This window comes from Topomyia yanbarensis, chromosome 2 (genome assembly GCF_030247195.1).
Source record: "Topomyia yanbarensis strain Yona2022 chromosome 2, ASM3024719v1, whole genome shotgun sequence".
Lineage (NCBI taxonomy): Eukaryota > Metazoa > Arthropoda > Insecta > Diptera > Culicidae > Topomyia > Topomyia yanbarensis.
In genome coordinates, this window is record NC_080671.1 from 1,383,174 (window position 1) to 1,403,656 (window position 20,483).

The following is a 20,483-nucleotide window of genomic DNA, read 5'->3' on the forward strand; positions in this document are numbered from 1 at the left end:
CGACCACACAAATGTACGTGCCAACGTGCCCGCCAGTTACGGTCCCCCCACAGGTGCTATATGCACAGTCGGGTCCTCCAACGACGGTTATTGACGCACCACGGAGGTTACCACTGTACCCATCAGTAACAGACTTCTCTACATCGCTGTACGAAACATCACACCTACAAAAAAATGTATATAGTACACCGAATGTTGCCCCCATGTTTCCGCCATCTACATTCACGACACCAGTTATGTATACGGAAAATCTACATAGTCGTGCCCCACGTATGTCAGCGTTTGAGCAGGAACGCATACCAATACCAGCTACTTCACGGACCAGTCGATACCAAGCGTATCCGTCTATCGCAACAGTGCCAATCACAAAGCAAAACCCAACCAATTTGCACCCGGGAACGATTGAGTTTTTCGACGGGAATAGTTATATCGCTCCTATTTCAAGACATTCGAATGTGATGCCACCGGTTGGGCATGAGTCATTGCAAAGTGCACTACCGTCGAGTATCGGACCATCAGCGGCACAGCTTGCGGCACGTCAAGTTATGCCGCGGGAATTGCCCCTATTTTCGGGAGATCCACAAGACTGGCTGCTATTCTTGAGCTCGTTCCGTAACAGCACTGAAGCATGTGGGTTTACAGATGCAGAAAACTTAGCAAGATTACAACGCTGTCTGAAAGGCCAAGCATTAGATTCAGTAAGGAGCCGTCTCTTGATGCCAGAATCAGTGCCGTATGTGATAGATACACTTCAAAAATTGTATGGTCGACCAGAGGTACTTGTACACACCTTGCTCCACAGATTACGCACTGTGCCATCACCGAAAACCGAACACCTTCCCACCATTATCGCTTTCGGACTTGCCGTCCAAAACCTAGTTGACCATATGACTATCGCAAACCTTCACGATCACCTCGGTAATCCGATGCTTCTGCACGAGTTAATAGAAAAACTCCCACCGCAATTAAAAATGGAATGGGCTTGTTTTAAAGCCGCATACACTGTTGTCAACCTAGCGACATTCAGCACTTTCATGGGCAGACTAGTGAATATCGCCTCGGACGTAACACTCCCTTCTTATCTCTCTGGCGAACCCTCTCACTCACAGTCAAAATCCAAGACAGGGAGGCTGTACGTACATTCTGAAGAGTCTAGCAACTTTGCGGGCGACGGTATTGAAAACACACAACCTTCTGCCGAACAGAAGCTATATGTACACACCGCAGAAGGCAAAGCAGCTAAAGAAAACAACAAAGAGCATACACAGCGCTCCAACCAATATGAAGAGAAATATTGTGTATATTGCTCCGACCCCAGTCACATGGTAGCCGATTGTCCGCAATTCAAAGGGTTGGATATTGATGGTCGATGGAAAGCTATTCGACAGAAAGGCTTGTGTAGAGGTTGTTTGATCCCCCACCGAAAGTGGCCTTGTCGCTCGGGAAGAGAATGTGGGGTGGATGGCTGTCGCATTCGTCATCATGCACTCCTACACTCTCAAGCGATGCCGACGGTAAATGCTGACAGGACTTCTAGAAATACACAACCTGGCATGCCGAGCAACAATGTGGCTCACCAGAACCATCACTTTGCGATACCGTATTCACTCTTTCGTTACGTCCCCATCACCATCCAAAGCAACGGTAAACAAGTTGAAACATATGCGTTTCTAGACGATGGTTCTACATCTACTTTGCTCGAGGCGACAATAGCGTCCGAACTAGGCGTCTCGGGTCCAGCTGACACTCTATGGCTCAGTTGGACAGATAACATGACACGTGAAGAGAAAGATTCTCAACGTGTATCGATTGTGATTTCGGGTGGCGGATCGAGGGAACAGTTTAGGCTTAATAATGTTCGAACAGTGAGGAGACTGAGACTGCCCAGCCAAACATGTCAATACGAAGAGTTGCAAAAAATGTATCCACATCTTAGGGGACTACCAGTCCAAAGCTATTCAGAAGCGACTCCGGGAATTATCATCGGGATAGAGCACGTACGCCTGCTAACTGCGTTGAAGGTGCGAGAAGGTGGTGAAAATGATCCTGTAGCAGTAAAAACACGCTTAGGCTGGTGCGTGTTTGGAAGGCAATCGAAAGATGGCAGCCCAATAGAACAATTATACTCCCATTCTGAGATCGAGAACCGAGAACTTCACGACCTAATAAAAACGTTCTTTCTTGTCGAAGAAGCAAACGGTACGACAAAACTGGTCGCTGAACAGGACAAACGAGCTCAAGCTTTGCTGGAAACTAGCACACGTCGTGTGGGAAGCGCTTTCGAAACGGGATTACTTTGGAGATATGACCATCTCGCATACCCAGATAGCTTTCCAATGACGATGCGCAGATTGAAGTCATTGGAGAAGCGTTTATCCAAGGAACCTCAACTCAGAGAAATGGTCAAGGAAAAAATTGCCGATTACGAACGAAAGGGATATGCACACCGAATTTCACCAGAAGAACTGCAGTCGACCAACAAAAGCCGTGTGTGGTATCTGCCACTAGGGATCGTGACTACACCAAAAAACCCGGAAAGCTCCGATTAATTTGGGATGCTGCAGCACGTGTGAACGGGACGTCATTCAATGACATGCTACTGAAAGGACCTGATATGATTACATCGCTCCCCACTATTCTAATGTGCTTTCGACAACGAAACATTGCCGTGGTGGCTGACATAAGAGAGATGTTTCATCAAATTCGGATTTGTGATCGTGATAAACAATCTCAGAGATTCTTATGGAGAGACCATCCAGAACAACCCCCGCAGATCTTTGTGATGGACGTTGCGACATTCGGTGCGACCTGTTCTCCCTGCTCGGCACAGTTTATTAAAAATAAGAACGCTTTAGAGTTTGAAGCCCGATTCCCGAGGGCAGTTCATGCTATTGTTGATAATCACTATGTTGATGACTTTTTGGATAGCGTAGACACCGTTGATGAAGCAGTACGTCTGTGCAATGAAGTGAAACACATACATTTGCAGGCCGGATTTGAGATTCGTAATTTCGTTTCCAACTCCTCGGAGGTTCTACTACGTTTGGGTGAAAATAATATCCCTCGAGATATCTTCATGAACTTAGAGCAGTCCGGTACAGAACGAGTCCTTGGTATGACGTGGAAACCTACTGTGGACGTTTTCACTTTCGAAACTGCAACAAGAGACGACATCAAAACGTTGGTAGATAGCCTAGCTGTACCAACTAAACGCCAAGTGTTGAGAACAATAATGTCGTTATTCGATCCATCGGGTTTAGTAGCCCATTTCATCATACATGGCAAGACCCTAATGCAGGAAATATGGCGAACTGGTACCGACTGGGATCAAGAGATACCGGAGAATCTTTGTGATAGTTGGTACCGTTGGAGCGGACTATTAACAAATTTAGACCAAGTTCAAGTTCCTCGTTGCTACTTCAGCGGTGCCTCGTGCACTGCACCTGATGATCTACAGATCCATGTTTTCGTAGATGCGAGCGAAACTGCTTACGCAAGCGTTGCTTATCTCCGATTCGTTGATAATGGAAAGCCTCGATGTGTACTTGTAGGTGCCAAAACCAAGGTCGCCCCTTTGAAACCACTCTCTATTCCAAAATTGGAGCTACAAGCGCCATTGTTGGGCAGTCGATTACTAAATAAAATTTGTACCTCGCTGAGCCTCCCAATAAAGAAAAGGTTTCTGTGGTCTGACTCTTCAACCGCTCTGGCATGGATAAAGTCTTCAAGTCATCGTTATCATCAGTTTGTAGCATTTCGTGTTGGAGAGATCTTAAGTTTGTCTTGCGCTGATGAATGGCAGTATGTACCCACAAAGCACAACGTTGCCGATGAAGCAACGAAATGGGGCAGTGGGCCTGAGTTCAAACCACAAAGTCGTTGGTTTGTCGGACCAGATTTCTTTATTCAAACAGAACAGAATTGGCCGACACAATCCAAGCAAGCATTCACTACAGAGGAGGAACTTCGACCCATGTGTATACATCGGGAAATGATACAGAAGCCGTTGATGGATATAGAGAGGTTCTCAAATTGGAACAGATTACTACGGTCGACCGCCTACGTTCTAAGAGCTGCCAGAAGATTCCAGAAACAAACACTTTCAGGACGTCTAACCAGTGAAGAATTATGCCAGGCCGAAAATCAGCTGTGGAAGCAGGTTCAAATGCAATCGTACCCCGATGAATACGTGCTGCTATTACAAAACCAATCACATCCAAACAAACGAACAATTGAAGCGTCGAGTGTTATTTATCAAGACACTCCCTGCATGGACAAAGACGGGGTGATTCGGATGTACAGCCGAATCGGAGCTGCACCCAACGCAGCATACGACACTAAATACCCGATTATCCTACCCCAGCTGCATCGAGTAACGGACCTTCTTATTAACAGTTACCACATCCGATATTTGCACGGGAACAACGAAACTGTATTCAATGAGATGCGCCAACGCTTTCGGATTCCTCACTTGCGCGAAGCAATCAAAAGGGCTACAAAAAACTGTCAGCATTGTCGTATCTACAAAACCATGCCGCGCGCGCCACTGATGGCTCCATTGCCAGAGGTAAGATTAACACCATATATTCGACCATTCACCCACACTGGGGTCGATTATTTTGGCCCAATTTTGGTGAAACAGGGCCGAAGTCTAGTGAAACGTTGGGTAGCACTATTTACCTGTCTGACGGTGAGAGCTGTGCACCTCGAAATTGTACACTCTCTGTCAACAGAATCCTGCGTGATGGCGATAAGAAGATTTGTGGCTCGCAAAGGTGCACCAGCCACTTTCTACTCGGATAACGGCACCAACTTTACGGGCGCAGCGAGTTTATTAGTAAAACAGATACGCGGCATCAATGAACAATGCGCTGACACATTCACAAATTCGAAAACGACCTGGAAATTCAATCCACCTTTGACGCCACACATGGGAGGACCATGGGAACGTATGGTTCGATCCGTTAAAGCAGCCATGGCAGTAATCGCTGGTCATCCATGCCACCCTAGTGACGAAGTGCTTGAAACGATTACTTTAGAATCGGAAGCGATTGTTAACTCTCGACCCCTTACCTATCTACCACTCGATTCATGGGAACAGGAAGCTTTAACTCCAAACCACTTTCTTTTGTATGGGTTGCATGGCATCACACAACCATTGAAACCGGTCGAGGTAAATGGGCAGATTTTAAGAGATAGCTGGAAACTCGCTCAACATCTAGTCGATCTATTTTGGAAAAGGTGGGTACGCGAATATTTGCCAATGTTAACTAGGCGCACCAAGTGGTTCCAGCCTAGTAAACCTCTGAAACCCGGGGATATTGTGGTCGTAGTGGAAGATCAGAAACGGAACGGCTGGTTAAGAGGACGTATCATAAAGGTCATTCATGGAAAGGACGGACAGGTTCGAAGAGCGGTCGTGCAGACAACAACAGGACAGATGACACGCCCTGCTATCAAGTTGGCCTTGCTAGACGTGGGAGGCGAGCAACACTCAACAAACGCGGTGCAGCTGCCGGAAATACACGGGCGGGGGATTGTTGATAAGACCAGTGGGATATCAGCTGAGTATAGTGGCGTGAATTCCGGACACGCACCGAGAGTGACAAGAAGAACTGTCACTACCACTGAAGCGGGAAAAATTAAATAGCGTGCTCGCCATACTACGAGACAGTTCATAGTTCACTCAAATTTATACAATTTAGTTTAGCTAGTATTCTTTGTCGAATTCTTTGATCGAACAGTTACATTCTAGCTTTGAATTTATTGAGTGTAGGTGACTGATAAGCAAATATTAATGGAATGATATAATGTATTGTTTTCCCCCATTAGAACTGTTGCGATCTCACAATTGGATTTGGTGGTTTCGGATAGGGAGTGGATTAAACACTAATAAGTAAGCCTTTTGTCGATAATGTACACTAATAATTACCCTACTGAATTAAATATTACAGTTTTGAAGCTGTGCAGTCAACTGCTACTAAAATAGCGTTTTCCTCTCGCCGAAACAAACCGTTCCAACACTCACAGAGGCTGGACTTGTCGATTTCAACTCGAGACTCTATACAGCGCTTCCAAATTAAGAATCCACACACGGTAGAAGAGCTGAAACTGCCGAAGCAGACGCTGGGTTTTGAAGAAATTTCTAATCGATTCAAGCATCTCCGCGACATACCAATAATGGACTATAAACAAGGTGTTCCACGGACAGCTATTCTATGGCCTTTCCGGACAGCTATTCTATGGCATTAAGGCAAATGAAAGGCCTTGAAAAGCGTCTTCTGAGAGATGAAAGTCTGTTCAACAAGGTACGAAGCACGATTGCTGAATATTTAACGAAAGGATACACACACAAAGCAACGTTCCAAGAATTGCAAGAACACAAAGCTCCCAACGTGTAGTATCTGCCATTGAACATCGTGATCAACCCCAGGAAACCGGATAAACTCCGTTTAGAGTGGGACACGGCAGCAGCGGTGGGTGGAGTCTCGTTCAATTCCCATTTACTTACGGGGCCAGACATGCTGACATCTCTTCCCTCTGTTATATGTCGTTTCCGTGAACGTGAAGTCGGGTTTGGAGGTGATATAAAAGAGATGTACCACCAAATACGTATCAGAAAGGAGGATCAGCAGGTTCAGCGGTTATTGTTTCGAAACGACCCTTGCTCGCATCCGAAGGTATATGTAATGGACGTTGCTACATTCGGCTCAACCTGTTCCCCGTGCTCCGCTCAATTTATAAAAAATAAGAACGCAGACGAATTCTCCACACAGTATCCGGAGGCATCGAAGGCCATTGTGGATAACCACTATGTCGACGATTATTTTGACAGTACCGACACGGTGCACAGTGGCGGGTCTTCAAACAAAAGTCGGACAAAACCTCAAATGTTACCCAAATTGGCTGAAAATCACAATTTAAGCTAATTTTGAGGTGCTGAGCTCATTTTTGATGTCAAAAGTCGTAAAATATTAAATGCATTTTTCCATACAGTGTCATTGAACCTTTCTTATAACTATGATTCCGTTTTCATGATAGATTTTCCGTTACTGTTCACCAATGTCAGCAATATCATAAAAATGAAGAACACTACTTTAAATCCATTGTATAACGTGTTGGTTTACTGTAGATTGTCTAACTATTTTACACAAAACACCATGCGCCTCCATATCAGCAACAAAGCTTCAAAATCTCCTTAAAACTTTTTGCGCACCTAGGCGCAGAACGAGACCATGATATTCGAAAAGTAGAGGTTATTTCCCATAGAATGTATACTATGTGACCGTTCCGAAATGTTTCCGAAATTTGTACAGAATACATTAGTGAAAAAAGTATTTTTGATCTGACCACCTCAAACATATTTAAACTAAAAAGTCATAGTTCCAAGCAAATTTACCAAATGTATTTTATTCACTAACCAACTACTTTCGTTCCTCTACACAATGAGGGTAGTTGTGCTAAAATCGGACCAAAATCAAAAGAGCAACATGCATATGAAGTGAACAGAGCAATGGTGGTTTCGGAAATGAAAATCATTAAAAAATCCGGACTTTGCTACGTTTAAACTCTTGTTAAAAATCTTGTTCTTATCCAATGACCATAAAATTTTGAATATATATCATTCAATACATGAGAAATTTGGGAAAAATATAAAATATAAATATTTCAAAAACAAAATTTTTGAGGTTTTGGCCAGCCTCCAGCCACTGTGCGGTGGGCGAAGCAATAAGACGGGCGAAAGAGGTACGTTATATTTATTTTCGTGGCAGTTTCGAAATCAAAAACTGGGTAGCAAGTTCTAGTGAAGTCCTTCAGGCTCTGGGTGAAGCCAAACCAGAACAGCGAATACACTTTAACGAAGACAAGCATACGGGGACTAAAAGAGTTCTAGGAATTGTGTGGAATTCGGAAAGTGACGAGTTTTGTTTCACGACAAGGTTACGTAATGAGCTGATTCCCTTTATAACGGGTGAGCAATGGCCAACCAAAAGAACAGTCCTGAGTTGTGTGATGTGTTTTTTCGAACCGCTAGGGCTGATGGCCCCATTCACTATCTATGGAAAGATGCTCATACAGGATCTCTGGCGAACGGGCTGTGAATAGATAGATGAGGAAAAATTGGATAGGACGGTTGCCGGAGATTGAACAAATTAGGATACCTCGCTATCATTTCGTGAAAGGGCAGGAGGCGGACTACAGTACTTTACAGCTCCACGTATTCGTCGATGCCAGCGCAAACGCATATGGGTGCGCAGCGTATTTCCGGATTTTGGTCGCTGGAAAACCGTAATTGTTCTCTTGTGATGACGAAGTCCAAGGTAGCTCCACTAAAGCAGCTGACGGTTCCACGACTGGAGTTGCAAGGGGCGGTGCTGGGATCCAGGCTGTTAAACACCATTATCGAAACACATTCATTGCCGATAAAGCAACGATACCTCTGGACGGATTCTAGAACTGATCTTTCTTGGATTCACTCCGACCAGCTAAAATACAACCAGTATGTTGCTTTTCGAATTGGAGAGATCCATTCTCTTACTAATCCGGACGACAAGGGGACAAGCTTTCTAAATCATTTCGAAGAGCTATGGCCGCGGCAACCGCAAGTAGATCCAAACGTGTTGGAGGAAATTCGGGCAATAAATATGTTTCACGATGTCTCAGTTATGGAAGCAGTTATTGACCCCCTCAGATTCTCTAAGTGGAAGGTTCTGATTCGGACTGTAGCTTGCGTGTATCGTTTCATAACAAACTGTCGACGAATGATAGCAAAGCTGAGTGTTGAAGCTATTCCAGTACCAGAGAAGGTGAAAAAACTCGCAAAAGTAAAACATCCAGTTATCTTAGTTCCACTAAAGCGTGAGGAGCATCAGAAGGCTGAATCTTATCTATGGCGAGTCGCACAAGCAGAAGTATACAAGGAGGAAGTGAAGATTCTATTAAAAAATCAACAACTTTCTAGCTCAGACCTCCATCGACTAGAGAAAGATAGTGAACTTTACGACAAATCTCCTTTCTTAGACGATAGCAACGTTATAAGAATGGAAGGAAGGACAAATAATGCTCCGTTCATTCCGTTCTAGTTGCGTTGTCCACTTGTTATGCCGAAGGGACATCGCATTACTACGATGCTAGTGGAATATTTCCATCAAAAAATGGGTCACGCGAACACTGAGACTGTTGTGAACGAGATGCGACAGCGATTCTGTATTAAGCATCTCAGAGCAGAGCTGAAGCGCGTAGCAAGACAGTGTGTACGGTGTAGCATCAGGAAGACTAACCCAGTGATCCCCAGAATGGCACCTTTTCCAGTTCAGCGCCCGTTCAGTTACACAGGTATCGATTATTTCGGGCCGGTGCTTGTTACCGTAGGGCGTCGAACAGAAAAACGGTGGGTTGCCCTCTTTACATGTTTAACAACGAGGGCAGTACATCTTGAGGTCGCCCATAGCCTGATGACTCAAGCATGCGTTATGGCGATAAGGCGGTTTGCCTGCCGGCGAGGAACTCCACTTGAGTTTTTTTCAGACAACGGAACGAATTTCAAAGGTGCGAGTAAGGAGATTGTAAAACGTATTTCTGCAGATTGCGAAGAGGCGTTCACAGATGCTACAACTAGGTGGAACTTCAATCCACCCTCGGCACCCCATATGGGCGGGGCATGGGAACAATTGGTACACTCGGTGAAGGCAGCCCTCAGCGAGCTAGATGATGGTCGGAAGATGATGGATGAACTACTTCTTACCGTGTTGGCGGAAGCAGAAGATCTTGTCAACTCACGGCCGTTGACGTATCTCCCAGTGAAACTAGGAATGGAAGCAGCACTAACTCCAAATCATTTCCTGCGTTCATCTGTGACAGGAGATATCACGCAATCGGTGGCAAAAAGCAACCAAGCAGAAGCGCTGCGGGAACTACAAAAGGAGAGTTGAAGCGACCGGTAGCTAAGCTGGCGGTGCTCGAAGTGAGAGATCGTAAATCTGGCTTCAAGGCGGAGCCAACACCAGTCTTACGGGGCGGGGCTATGTAAGCACAGCAGGGCACTTTGCGCATACCTGTTTGGTGCACTATCTTGATTCGAAATGTCAGAGGTCGCTGGGAAGGGAGAAACGGAAAATCATACTTCGTCGCTGTTGTGCTATCTTATGACAAACGCCATTTTGGGGTAAACTGAGTTAGATATGCCACATTACTCGTCTAACGAATCTCTACAAGATGGCGTTTCCAGAATTTTGAAATTTTGCTTAGTTACTGAAATATAGCGAGAAAAGTGATTAGAAATTGTCAGTTTTTTGCTTCAAATCATTATATCTTGGGATTGGCTCAAGTTCTAATAAAGTTTTAGTTGCTTTTATATGTAAAAATGTCGTAAGAACACAATGACATAATAATTTTCAAAAGAAAAATACATGTATTGGGAGAAAAACGCAGTTTTAGCTTTAAACTGCAAATATTGCCTATTTGGCAACACTGTAACTAAAAATAACTATTTTTTCTAGATTTAATGACTCATTTCCTTCAAAATGCATCTAACCGCTTGTTTATAGACTAAATAAAGCCAAAGATATGAATAAAAGTTCATAATTGGTGATTTTTTTCTATGGAAAATTTTCCATGCACGATTATGACACGTCATACAATTTGTTTCATTAATACACACCTATGACACGTGTGAGTGCGACTTTTGTTTACATTTTTAGTGAAAACTCGCAACATAGTCAACCGATCTTCGTAATATTTGAGAGATTAGTACAGAATAGGTAGAAGCATCAATTGTCTTCTCTGAAATGTTTCTACCATTTATAAGTTTCATGATATTCAATCTCAAACTTTAAAAATCGTTTTTCTCGAAATGTGCAAAATGGTGCTTGTCATAAGATAGCACAACAGCGACGACTTGTCAAAAGGGAGCATAGAAAGAGTTAGATGGTAAACAAAAAGTAAAAATTTGATGAAAGTGGTTCAAAAATTTCTCGGATTGAAATTAAGTTAAAATAAGCGTTTGAAGGCAGTTGAAGTATAGCTGTATTTAGCAAACGATACGTTTAGATTGTAAGTAAAACAGAGTTATAATATTTGGGTGAATCAGCTTACAACTATAACATTTTGTGTCCGATAGGTGAATTATATTTGCTGTACGAAGTCCGCGGTTTCTGAAACGATAAGTACAAAGACTCACCTCGTGGTATCCCTGTACGTTGCAGTTCGGTACCTGTAAGTAAAAAATAAGAAAAGAATATAATTTAGCAAAACCCAATTTGATTAAATTTATGCAGATTTCGGTGATTGAAGGAAAAGCTGAAAGCAGTTAGGATTAGAAAAAAGAGAAACTATTCATGTAAGCGAATTATTCTGAACTAAATGATAGAATATTTACTGATTAAATAATACTTGCAGTTTTAGGCTGCGCGAATACGGCTGCTATAAAAAAGGTTTGTGATTAATCCGAACACCAACTTAATTTAAATCAAGTAAAATGTTCACAAAATAAATAATTACGAATAAAATTAAACATAAGGCACCATAGCGTAAAGGGTATACAATAGACTGCCCAGAAGAATTTTTAAAAACTCAATCGGCCAACCCAGTGGCGTAGCCAGAAATTTGGTTTTTTTTTTGGGGGGGGGGGGGGTTTGATGAAAATCGTTAACTTTTCGAAAATGCTTCAATATAATGTAAATTTGATAAAATATTGAAAGTTCAGAAACAAAAAACAATTCATCAGTTACCATTCCATCCTACAAATGAGAAAAAAAATGAGGAATGCCATTCATATCTTCATAGACAACTTTCTTTTATTAAATGTTATAAAATCAAAGAATGTACACTTATAAAGTGGAATATATGTTCGACAACTTCTCTTACGGTCACATAATTTCGAAACCAACTTCAAAGGTTGGTCGTCAAATGGTGAATACTTCCCAGTGTTCACAAGCTCCCATCTCATGCTTCCCTGTGCGTCTATTGATGACATTTAAGCTGTAGGCCGGTATCGACTAGGTACTACCGCCTTCTGCAGTAGTAACGAAATGATAAGGTGCGAGTGGGTATGGGCGCTAACCCTATCGTAGAAAGAACTAAATACGTGATGTGGCAAAGAAACCCCGCACGCCTGTTCTTCGACGAGACAGGAGGTTGGGTCAAACCCAACAAACCGCTCAGAAAACACCACGTTACGAAGAATCATTAAGAAAAGGCGGATCGGAACAATCGGTCAAAGCTTACGTAACGAAAAAAGGACTATGACTGAAAACTTGACACATCGAACTGAAAATCACTTTTCTTCCCTGGGTTCGAACAAATCCTACACGATGAACTGAAAACTCTCAACTTGAAAGCAGTAGCATTGTAGGAACTTTGCTTGGCGGGACAGAATGTGTGGAAAAGCGGGCATGAAGCGGTTACATTTTATTAGGCAAGATGCGCCAACCCGTAACCAAGTAGCAGACAATCCGCAAAATGATGTTTGTGGATCAACGGCCATTTCTACAACTGCAACATCGTCAACGAGCACTGCCCTCACAAAGCATGATCCGAGAACGAGAAAGAAGGATTTTACGCGCATTTGGAGGCCGCGTTAGAATATAAAGCACCTCATCAGCGGTATGAACGCCATTCTAGAGATCACCTGGTTAACAAACTGAGAACTAAATCGACTACGTTCTAATGAACAGAGGTTTCTTCTCCGACATCACAAATGTTCCCATCTTCCGCAGTGCGAATATAAATACAGAATCCCTTCAAGAAGATCGGAATACCGAAACGATGGAGTAGAGTAGAGTTACGAAAATTCTACGAGTAGGTAAATCGCTCGAGCAAAGGCTATGTGCCACAGGCCGACATAGAGAGAGATACTAATGGAGACCTTCTCACGACCGAGTGTGAGCTGATCGCTAAGTGTAGTACGACAAATATCGAAATAGCCGTAGAACACGAGAGTATCGCAAGAATCAGCCTGAGGACATGCGTAGCCGACGATAGATTCCCAGCGCCGGATCTAACAACGATTTAACCCCTGGAAATGATCAACCGCCATGTGAGCTGCTGAAACACGGTAGAGAGGCGTTGGTTAGAGCATTCCACTGGGTGGTTTTGAAGATCTGGAAGAAACAGATTTTACGGGAGGATTGGATGGAGGAAGTAGTATGCCCATCTATAAAAAGGGTGTTAGGCGGGTGCCCTGCGAGGAGACAAACAGCCATGAACCGAGTGAACTGGAGACAACTTCTTGATACAGCAAAGGACAACGCGGTCTTAGACTGATTGGTAACAAAAAATTTAAGTGAAAGTTTGGCAACAAGTTTTCGAATATAAAATAACACCTCTACAGATTTATGTAATTATTCTTAAATCCAGTTTTCTTCAATGTTACTGTAAGCTTCAGAGACACATGTCTTGGAAAACATGTTTATTTTGTTGTTTATTAACAGCAGAAGAAATTGATCATATACAGTAATATCAGAGTTCACTTTTGCAAATAGCAAATATATCTCGATACCCTGATTACATGCAGCATTCATATCTTCAGCCAGGTTATTTATAATAAAATTCTCGAAAACTTTACTGAAGGCACCACTTTTTTCGAGACTAAATTTGTTTGAAGAATTAATGCATCCATCTGGGAGGATTATTCACCAAAATTATTTTACCAGAAGATGTTTAACGTTGCAAAATTCTTCGAAAATACTAAACCTCTAAAGCTGACTGTTTCGAAGGTTTATGATATTTATTTTTACCATTTTTTTTTGTTAACCATTTTTGTTAACGACCTATTGAGTCAATTTGTCAACAGTTGTTACGGCATTTAATTAGCAAGGGACTGGAAGGTGAAGTATATTTTTCAATATTTAGAGCCATAGTACTCAAGGGAGAGCAAGGAGTTGAAGGGAGAAAGTTTAGAAAAGCGTGGAAGGATCATATAGGCAAACAAAACTGGCTCATTGAATGAGTTTCAACGTCGCAAATGCTTAGTGTGGAAGCTTACCGTGACTTAACTTTTTGTCGGTTCCGACAGCATGAAGTAACAAGTTACTTTACGCTTGTCCGGACATGCCGTAGACTCAGGTGATTCGCATTTCTAATGCCAAAAGACCCTGACTCCTACGGTAGCAGACAAAAGGTTAAGTCGCCGGTGAGCTCTAAGCTTGCATATATGATCCTTCCACGCTTTTCTAAACTTTCTCTCTTCAACTCCTTGCTCTCCCTTGAGTACTATGGCTCTAAATATTGAAAAATATACTTCACCTTCCAGTCCCTTGCTAATTAAATGCCGTAACAACTGTTGACTTTATGATATTGAGCGAAAAAACTGTTTTCAAGCATTTATTTTACTTTTCTTCGCTATTAAAGTTCATAACATAAGAACGAGTCCTTGCATACGAAATTACGCCATTAATTCAGTACTAATTGTATTACGCCATTTAATTCAGTACTCAAATGTGCTTTTTTATTTTTTTTTTTCATTTTCGATCCTACTTGATGGCTATTTAAACAATCGATATCCCAAAAAAAAGTAAAATTCTCATAAAATCTGATCCTGGCCTACTAGAACCCAACGGAAAATGCCTTTTTACATCAGTTTTTATGTGGATGTTTCCATGCAGATATTTTATTTCATATTGACATGATTTGTCAATTATAAGCTCCTCACTAAGAGATCATTTAAAAAATCCCATTGCCACAATTTACCAAAAGTCCTAACAGTGTTTAATATATTAAGTTCTCACTGTTGTGATCAGATAGTAAACTTCTAAAACTCTTACTTAACAATTTTTTTTTTTTAAATTAAACTGGTCATCTACGCCACTGTGCCCACCCCTAAGTCGATTCCTAGTCCCACCAGGAGTACTTGCTCCTAATTTGAAACAAATCGGACAAGTCTAGCTTCCGGACCAACGTGCCTGAAGTTTGTATGGGATTTTTTGACAATTTACATGGAAAATGCATAAAAAGAAAGGAAGTAAAATATGAGACAAATGAATCAAATTGATTTAATTCATCCAGTGAATACAATGAATCAAATGAATGAAATGGATCAAATGAATAAAATGAATGGATGAACAAAATGAATAAAGTAAAAAATAAATGAAATGCATAAATAAAACAAAGGAATCAAATAAACAAAATGAGCTAAAGTGATAAAATAAATAAAAAAAGAAAATGAGTAGAATAAAATGCATTGATTAAAATGAAAAATTAAACGATGGTAAAAGGTTATAAAATAATATTCTTTAAATTTAATTGTATCAAATAAACTATTTGGATGAAATGATTAAAACTGAAGAAGTAGTCAGATTATTAAAATGAAGAAACTGAACAAAATGAATAAATTGTAAAAAATGAATAGAACGCACGCAATGAAAACAATGAATAAAATAAATTAAATGAATAATATGAGTAAAATGCACAAAAAAACTAAACTGATCAGAGCGAATCCAAAGAATGAAACGAATAAAGTAAGTAAAATGACGCAGATGAACAAAACTAATAAAAATATGCTGAATGGAATAAGTAATTTAAATGAAATGATCATATATTTAAAGTTAAAAAACATTTTTGAATAAAGAAAATGAATAAACCGGATTGTACGAATTTGAGAACCATTGCATCAGAAAGTTTTGAAATGTTTTTGAAAATCCCATCTTCTGAGAAAAGGCTAATAAATATACAATGGACTTTCTAGGGCTTCCGTCTTTTTTGGTTTTATTCTTTTCGTTTTCATGCTTCTTTACTTGACGGCGTCGTTTTAAGATTATCTGGTGTATTTACTTTATTGTTGGACCTTAATTAGTTATCAGGAATCTGGAACGCTCAATTTGCTTTGGAATTCGAAGTTTACTTTTTGGTCACATATTCCCGAAAAAAGATTTATGTGCAGAACAGAATTTACTGGTCCAGTATTTTAACGCGCAATTGAATATAGTAAAGTGAGACAAGGTCACATGTGCTTTCAAGTACCTTGAACAGAGAACGACAGAGGGAGAATGCGATTCGTGAATGAGACAGGTAGATATTTCAAAGTTTTTATTTGCATTGAAGTAAATAGTGTGGAATGTCTGGGCTATGTCGATAGCATAAAAGCCATGCATTCAGTTGATTGCAATGCAGTCTCTTTCCATTCATCCTTATAGCTTGCATATTGTTTCGTTTGGAATTCTCGTGCAGGAAATATGGATAAATAAGTCCTATACAAACCAATACTGTGAAAAAGAAATGGTTCAAACTACTCAGTATATGCAGATATGGACGACGATAAGTTAGAAGACACATTGTAGTTGCATTCCCCATCGAGAGTTGGGACTTTGGAAGACTTCTTTTTCTGGATCTAATTTGTGGATATTTTTGGTCTTTGGTCCGTTATTTTTCATGAAAGTTCGTACCAATACAACGAATGTGCATTTTCAATAATATAATTACAAAAAAGTTGTTCTTAGTTTTCACATGACATATTTGGGCATATACTTAGCTTACCGTTCAGGTTAGAGCCTTTTTGTCTCTTGCTGTATGCAGAAGCCGTCCCCACTCCACTCGGTCCATTGTTCCTTGTCGCCAGCCTCGCAGTCTTCGAAGGGTCCGCAGGTCGTCCTCTATCTGGTCGATCCACCGTGCTCGCTGTGCGCCCCGTCTTCTTGTTCCTGTAGGGTAGCCCTCAAGAACCATCTTCACCGGGTCGTCGTCTGACATTCTCATGACGTGTACAGCCCATCGCAAACGTCCTATTTTTGAGGTATGCGCGATGAATAGTTCTTCCACCACCTGATACAACTCATGGATAATTTGCCTGCGCCACGTTTCTCTTCCATCAGCACGCCACCATAGATGGTACGCAACACCTTTCGTTCGAAAACTCCAAGGGCGCGTTGGTCCTCCATGAGCATAGTCCAGGTCTCGTGGCCGTAGAGGACCACCGATCTAATCAGCGTCTTGTAGATAATTAATTTCGTGCGGCGGCGAATTTTGTTCGACCAGAGCGTCCTGCGGAGTCCAAAGTAGGCACGATTTCCCGCCAAGATCCGTCTCTGAATTTCTCTGCTGTTATCATTATCGGCGGTTACCAGTGAACCCAAATACATGAATTCGTCGATCATCTCGATTTCGTCACCGTCAATCCGAACTCGGGGTGGGAGGTTCACATTGTCGTCTCTAGAACCTCTTCCTCTCATGTATTTTGTCTTCGAAACGTTGATGGCAAGTCCAATCCTGCTGGCTTCAGCTTTCAGTCTTTGAGCATATGTTTCATTCAAATTTCAATAGAGATACGAATAGTTTAAATAGCGCACGTGGAATGTCTCTTTTGAAAATTGTCATCGTTAAACATCCATATTACCCAGTTAAGCCAAATATTTTTCTGATATAGCCATGAATTTCCTTAATTATAGTGTAGATACAGGCTTTGAATACAACTGAATTAAATTTGACTTGATGTAGTAGTAGACAAAAAATAGTTCTGTTTTATCAAACCTTCACAATTACATCGCACACATGAAATTGGCTTGGATATAAATAAATATTTCAGATTAGCAGAAGATCTTATCACACAACTTAGAAATGGATACAGAAATAGCTAGATAGATGCGATAGAAGGGAGATAGAGAGAAAGAGATAGAGAGAGAGAGGAGAGAGAGAGTGATGGGGGGGGCGTGTGAGGAATGGCTAAGCCTAAGCTATACCTTAATTTTAAAGGTATATTATGCGATATATTGATTCCTTACATTATTATCATAAATAATGTAAGTAGTAATTTTTGTGCCATAACCAGTATAACCTAAATCTTGCAAAAGAGCTAAATTTTCGTTAGAGTTTTGGGCTTCAAACAGACAGTTGCTTTCGGTGACGCCACGAGTATAATTATATGAGAAATCTTTTATCTCACTACTAGGTGAATTACTTTTTGATCTGTGTATTGATATACCATCCAACATTTACTTCATGATTGAACACAACGCCTAATCCAAGGGATAAATACTAGAACTCGCTGTTTCACTATCAACACATTTTTTTGTCTTTGAAGTGAACTTGTATATTGATTTTTGAGAAATAGTTCATTTATTATAGAGGTAATTCACAAAATGTTCTCAACATCGAATTCCTTGAATCACGTAGATGTGTTTTCATACCCCGATATTCAAAATCGGTTTAGTTTTGTCCCTAAAACACCAGTAAAGCAATACTCTGTATGAAACAATCTCATTTTTAGTTAGTAAAAATCGGAAAGCGAGGAATAAAAATACAAAATGTTTAACATCTCCGCCGCTCGTGCACGGATTTTGACAATCTATAACTTGTTAGAAAGGTATTTTTACAAGCTTTCTATTTATGTGCAGTTTGCAATGTTGCATTGTTAGAAAGTTATTTGCAAAAACCTGCCGTGTTTTGACAAAATTGCCCATATCTCAGAAAGTAAACAACATATCAAAAATCGAAAAAAATAGTGTCAAATGGCAACGTTAGGCCTTTCATTTGAAACTAGTTTCATGAGGATCGTTTCAGCCATTGCTGAGATAATTACATGACATTTTTTACATACATACATACATACACACACATACAGACATTGTCTCAATTTGTCGAGCTGAGTCGATTGGTATATGAAACACGGCCCTCCGGGCCTCGGAAAAAGTTTTCAAAGTTTGAGCGAATCCTATACATTTCTTTTGTAAGAAATGTAAAACTGCGTGAAACTTTAAGAAGGTACGGTTGGATGAAGTTTCTCCAATGCAGGTGTATGTAGAAACTATTCAAAGTGTAAAAAAAATATATTTTTATTATTTTGATACATTTTATCCGTTGTGTTTCATAAAACATTCAGCTTATTTGTTTAATTGATGATGCAGAATACAATTGTTTTTTTTTTATCAATACCAGCAAATAAAAGTATCAGGATACAAAAAATGTAGGACAACGACAAATAAGGAAGCTTTTTGATGGAAAAAATAATCTCGGCAAATTTTCTTTTCTGATTAAGGTTCAGACTTTCGTTCCAACTTACCCTTGCTCGGTGTACCTTAATCAAATCGACTGCAGCTTTAAGGCATCCTTTTGGGATTGAATTTCTCGTGAAATAATATGCTATGATCTGCTTCCATCGAAGGCTTATTCCTGCCAACATAAACACCAATTCGTGAGTTGCTAATTCATCACTTGGTGGGATTGTCGCCGTTCCGAAATATTTCGAACTTTTAGAACAGAACTCAATCACTTCATCACAGCTCATTTCGTCGATTATAAGTCCATATGCAGATATTGTTTCAACCTTATGTTGCATCAAATCGAAAACTTCGTACAAAAACCCTGCAACATTACGAAATGAATTGAATTATTTAAAATGGAACTGGACTAATTTAGCTCTGTACGATTCTAATTGATACATACATAAGCATATACAAATCTGGTCCAAAGGACCTTATAAAAATATTAGTGTTTTGAATTCGTTATTTAGAATGAATGTAGAAGATGTGGTAATAAATCCTTACATGCACAATTAGATACTGGACCTAGGAATCAGATGACTATTATAGGATATTTTCAATTTGACCGTACCTGCACACCAAAAAAATCTGAATTTTATCGTTGACGTAATTGCAAACATGAAATAATTCAACAAACCGTAATTTACCAAATGACGGAACATTACCGTGTTCCGTTTAATTTTACACGAAACATATACTTTACATGCGCAATGACATAAAACTACACTTCCTACCATTCAGAATAAACGCTGTATGTGGAATAAAATTACATGATTTACATTTACATTACAAATTAAACGTCATGTAAAATTAAAATCAAACGTAAAACTAAGTCATTTTTGATGCTCGTATATGTCAGGGTCAGGAGACGTAAATTTACACTATTTTTTCTAGGTGTGTGTGTCGAAGTGAATTGGCATTATTTTATTAAACAAGGTCCTGCCACTTGCAAAGCTACGTAGGGCAGTTTTCTCATTTTTTCGTACCCTCCGCCGCAAACGAATCTCGTCTGACTGTAACCCTTCTATCAACGTTTTATTGGGCCACTTTTTGGCTTTTTTACCCTTCCAAAAACAAGATCCATGTGGTCCTTTCTATAGAATTGCTTAAATTTCTTAAATTCCGTCTTTGTTTTCAAATTTATATTTAAAATCCGTTGGAAGTTTTTTTTCCATTTTCCAGCTAGTTCTTTCCAATGCTTTGCTATCCTGAAAGTTTGCATTACCGTTATCGAAGTTATTGATAAAAATATATGTGTACACTACTTGTAGAATTTGAAATTTGATGATCCTTCCGAAGCCTTTGGTTCCGATTTAATTACAGGTAGTTTGAGATATTTGTTATCCATAATCGCACTGTCGTTATCCTCAGACCAGTTAAATGAGTCGCAGTCATTGGTGATGAAATACGCATATGTGTGATCCATCAGTGCGGGAGACGAGTAGGCTAGAGGCTTCAACACACTGGGAACAATTTTCATTCGATCTGTTCTATTTTCATGACCGGATGAAAAGC

General features: G+C 40.5%; 1 protein-coding gene across 1 annotated transcript; it reads left to right on the forward strand.

Annotated features, from left to right (window-relative positions):
* The first annotated feature begins 2,689 nt into the window (after positions 1 to 2,689).
* On the forward strand, positions 2,690 to 5,650 carry LOC131686249 (uncharacterized). The gene has a single exon (XM_058970514.1). It carries the CDS (start codon positions 2,690 to 2,692, stop codon positions 5,648 to 5,650), a length of 2,961 nt encoding a protein of 986 aa, XP_058826497.1.
* Positions 5,651 to 20,483: the final 14,833 nt, after the last annotated feature.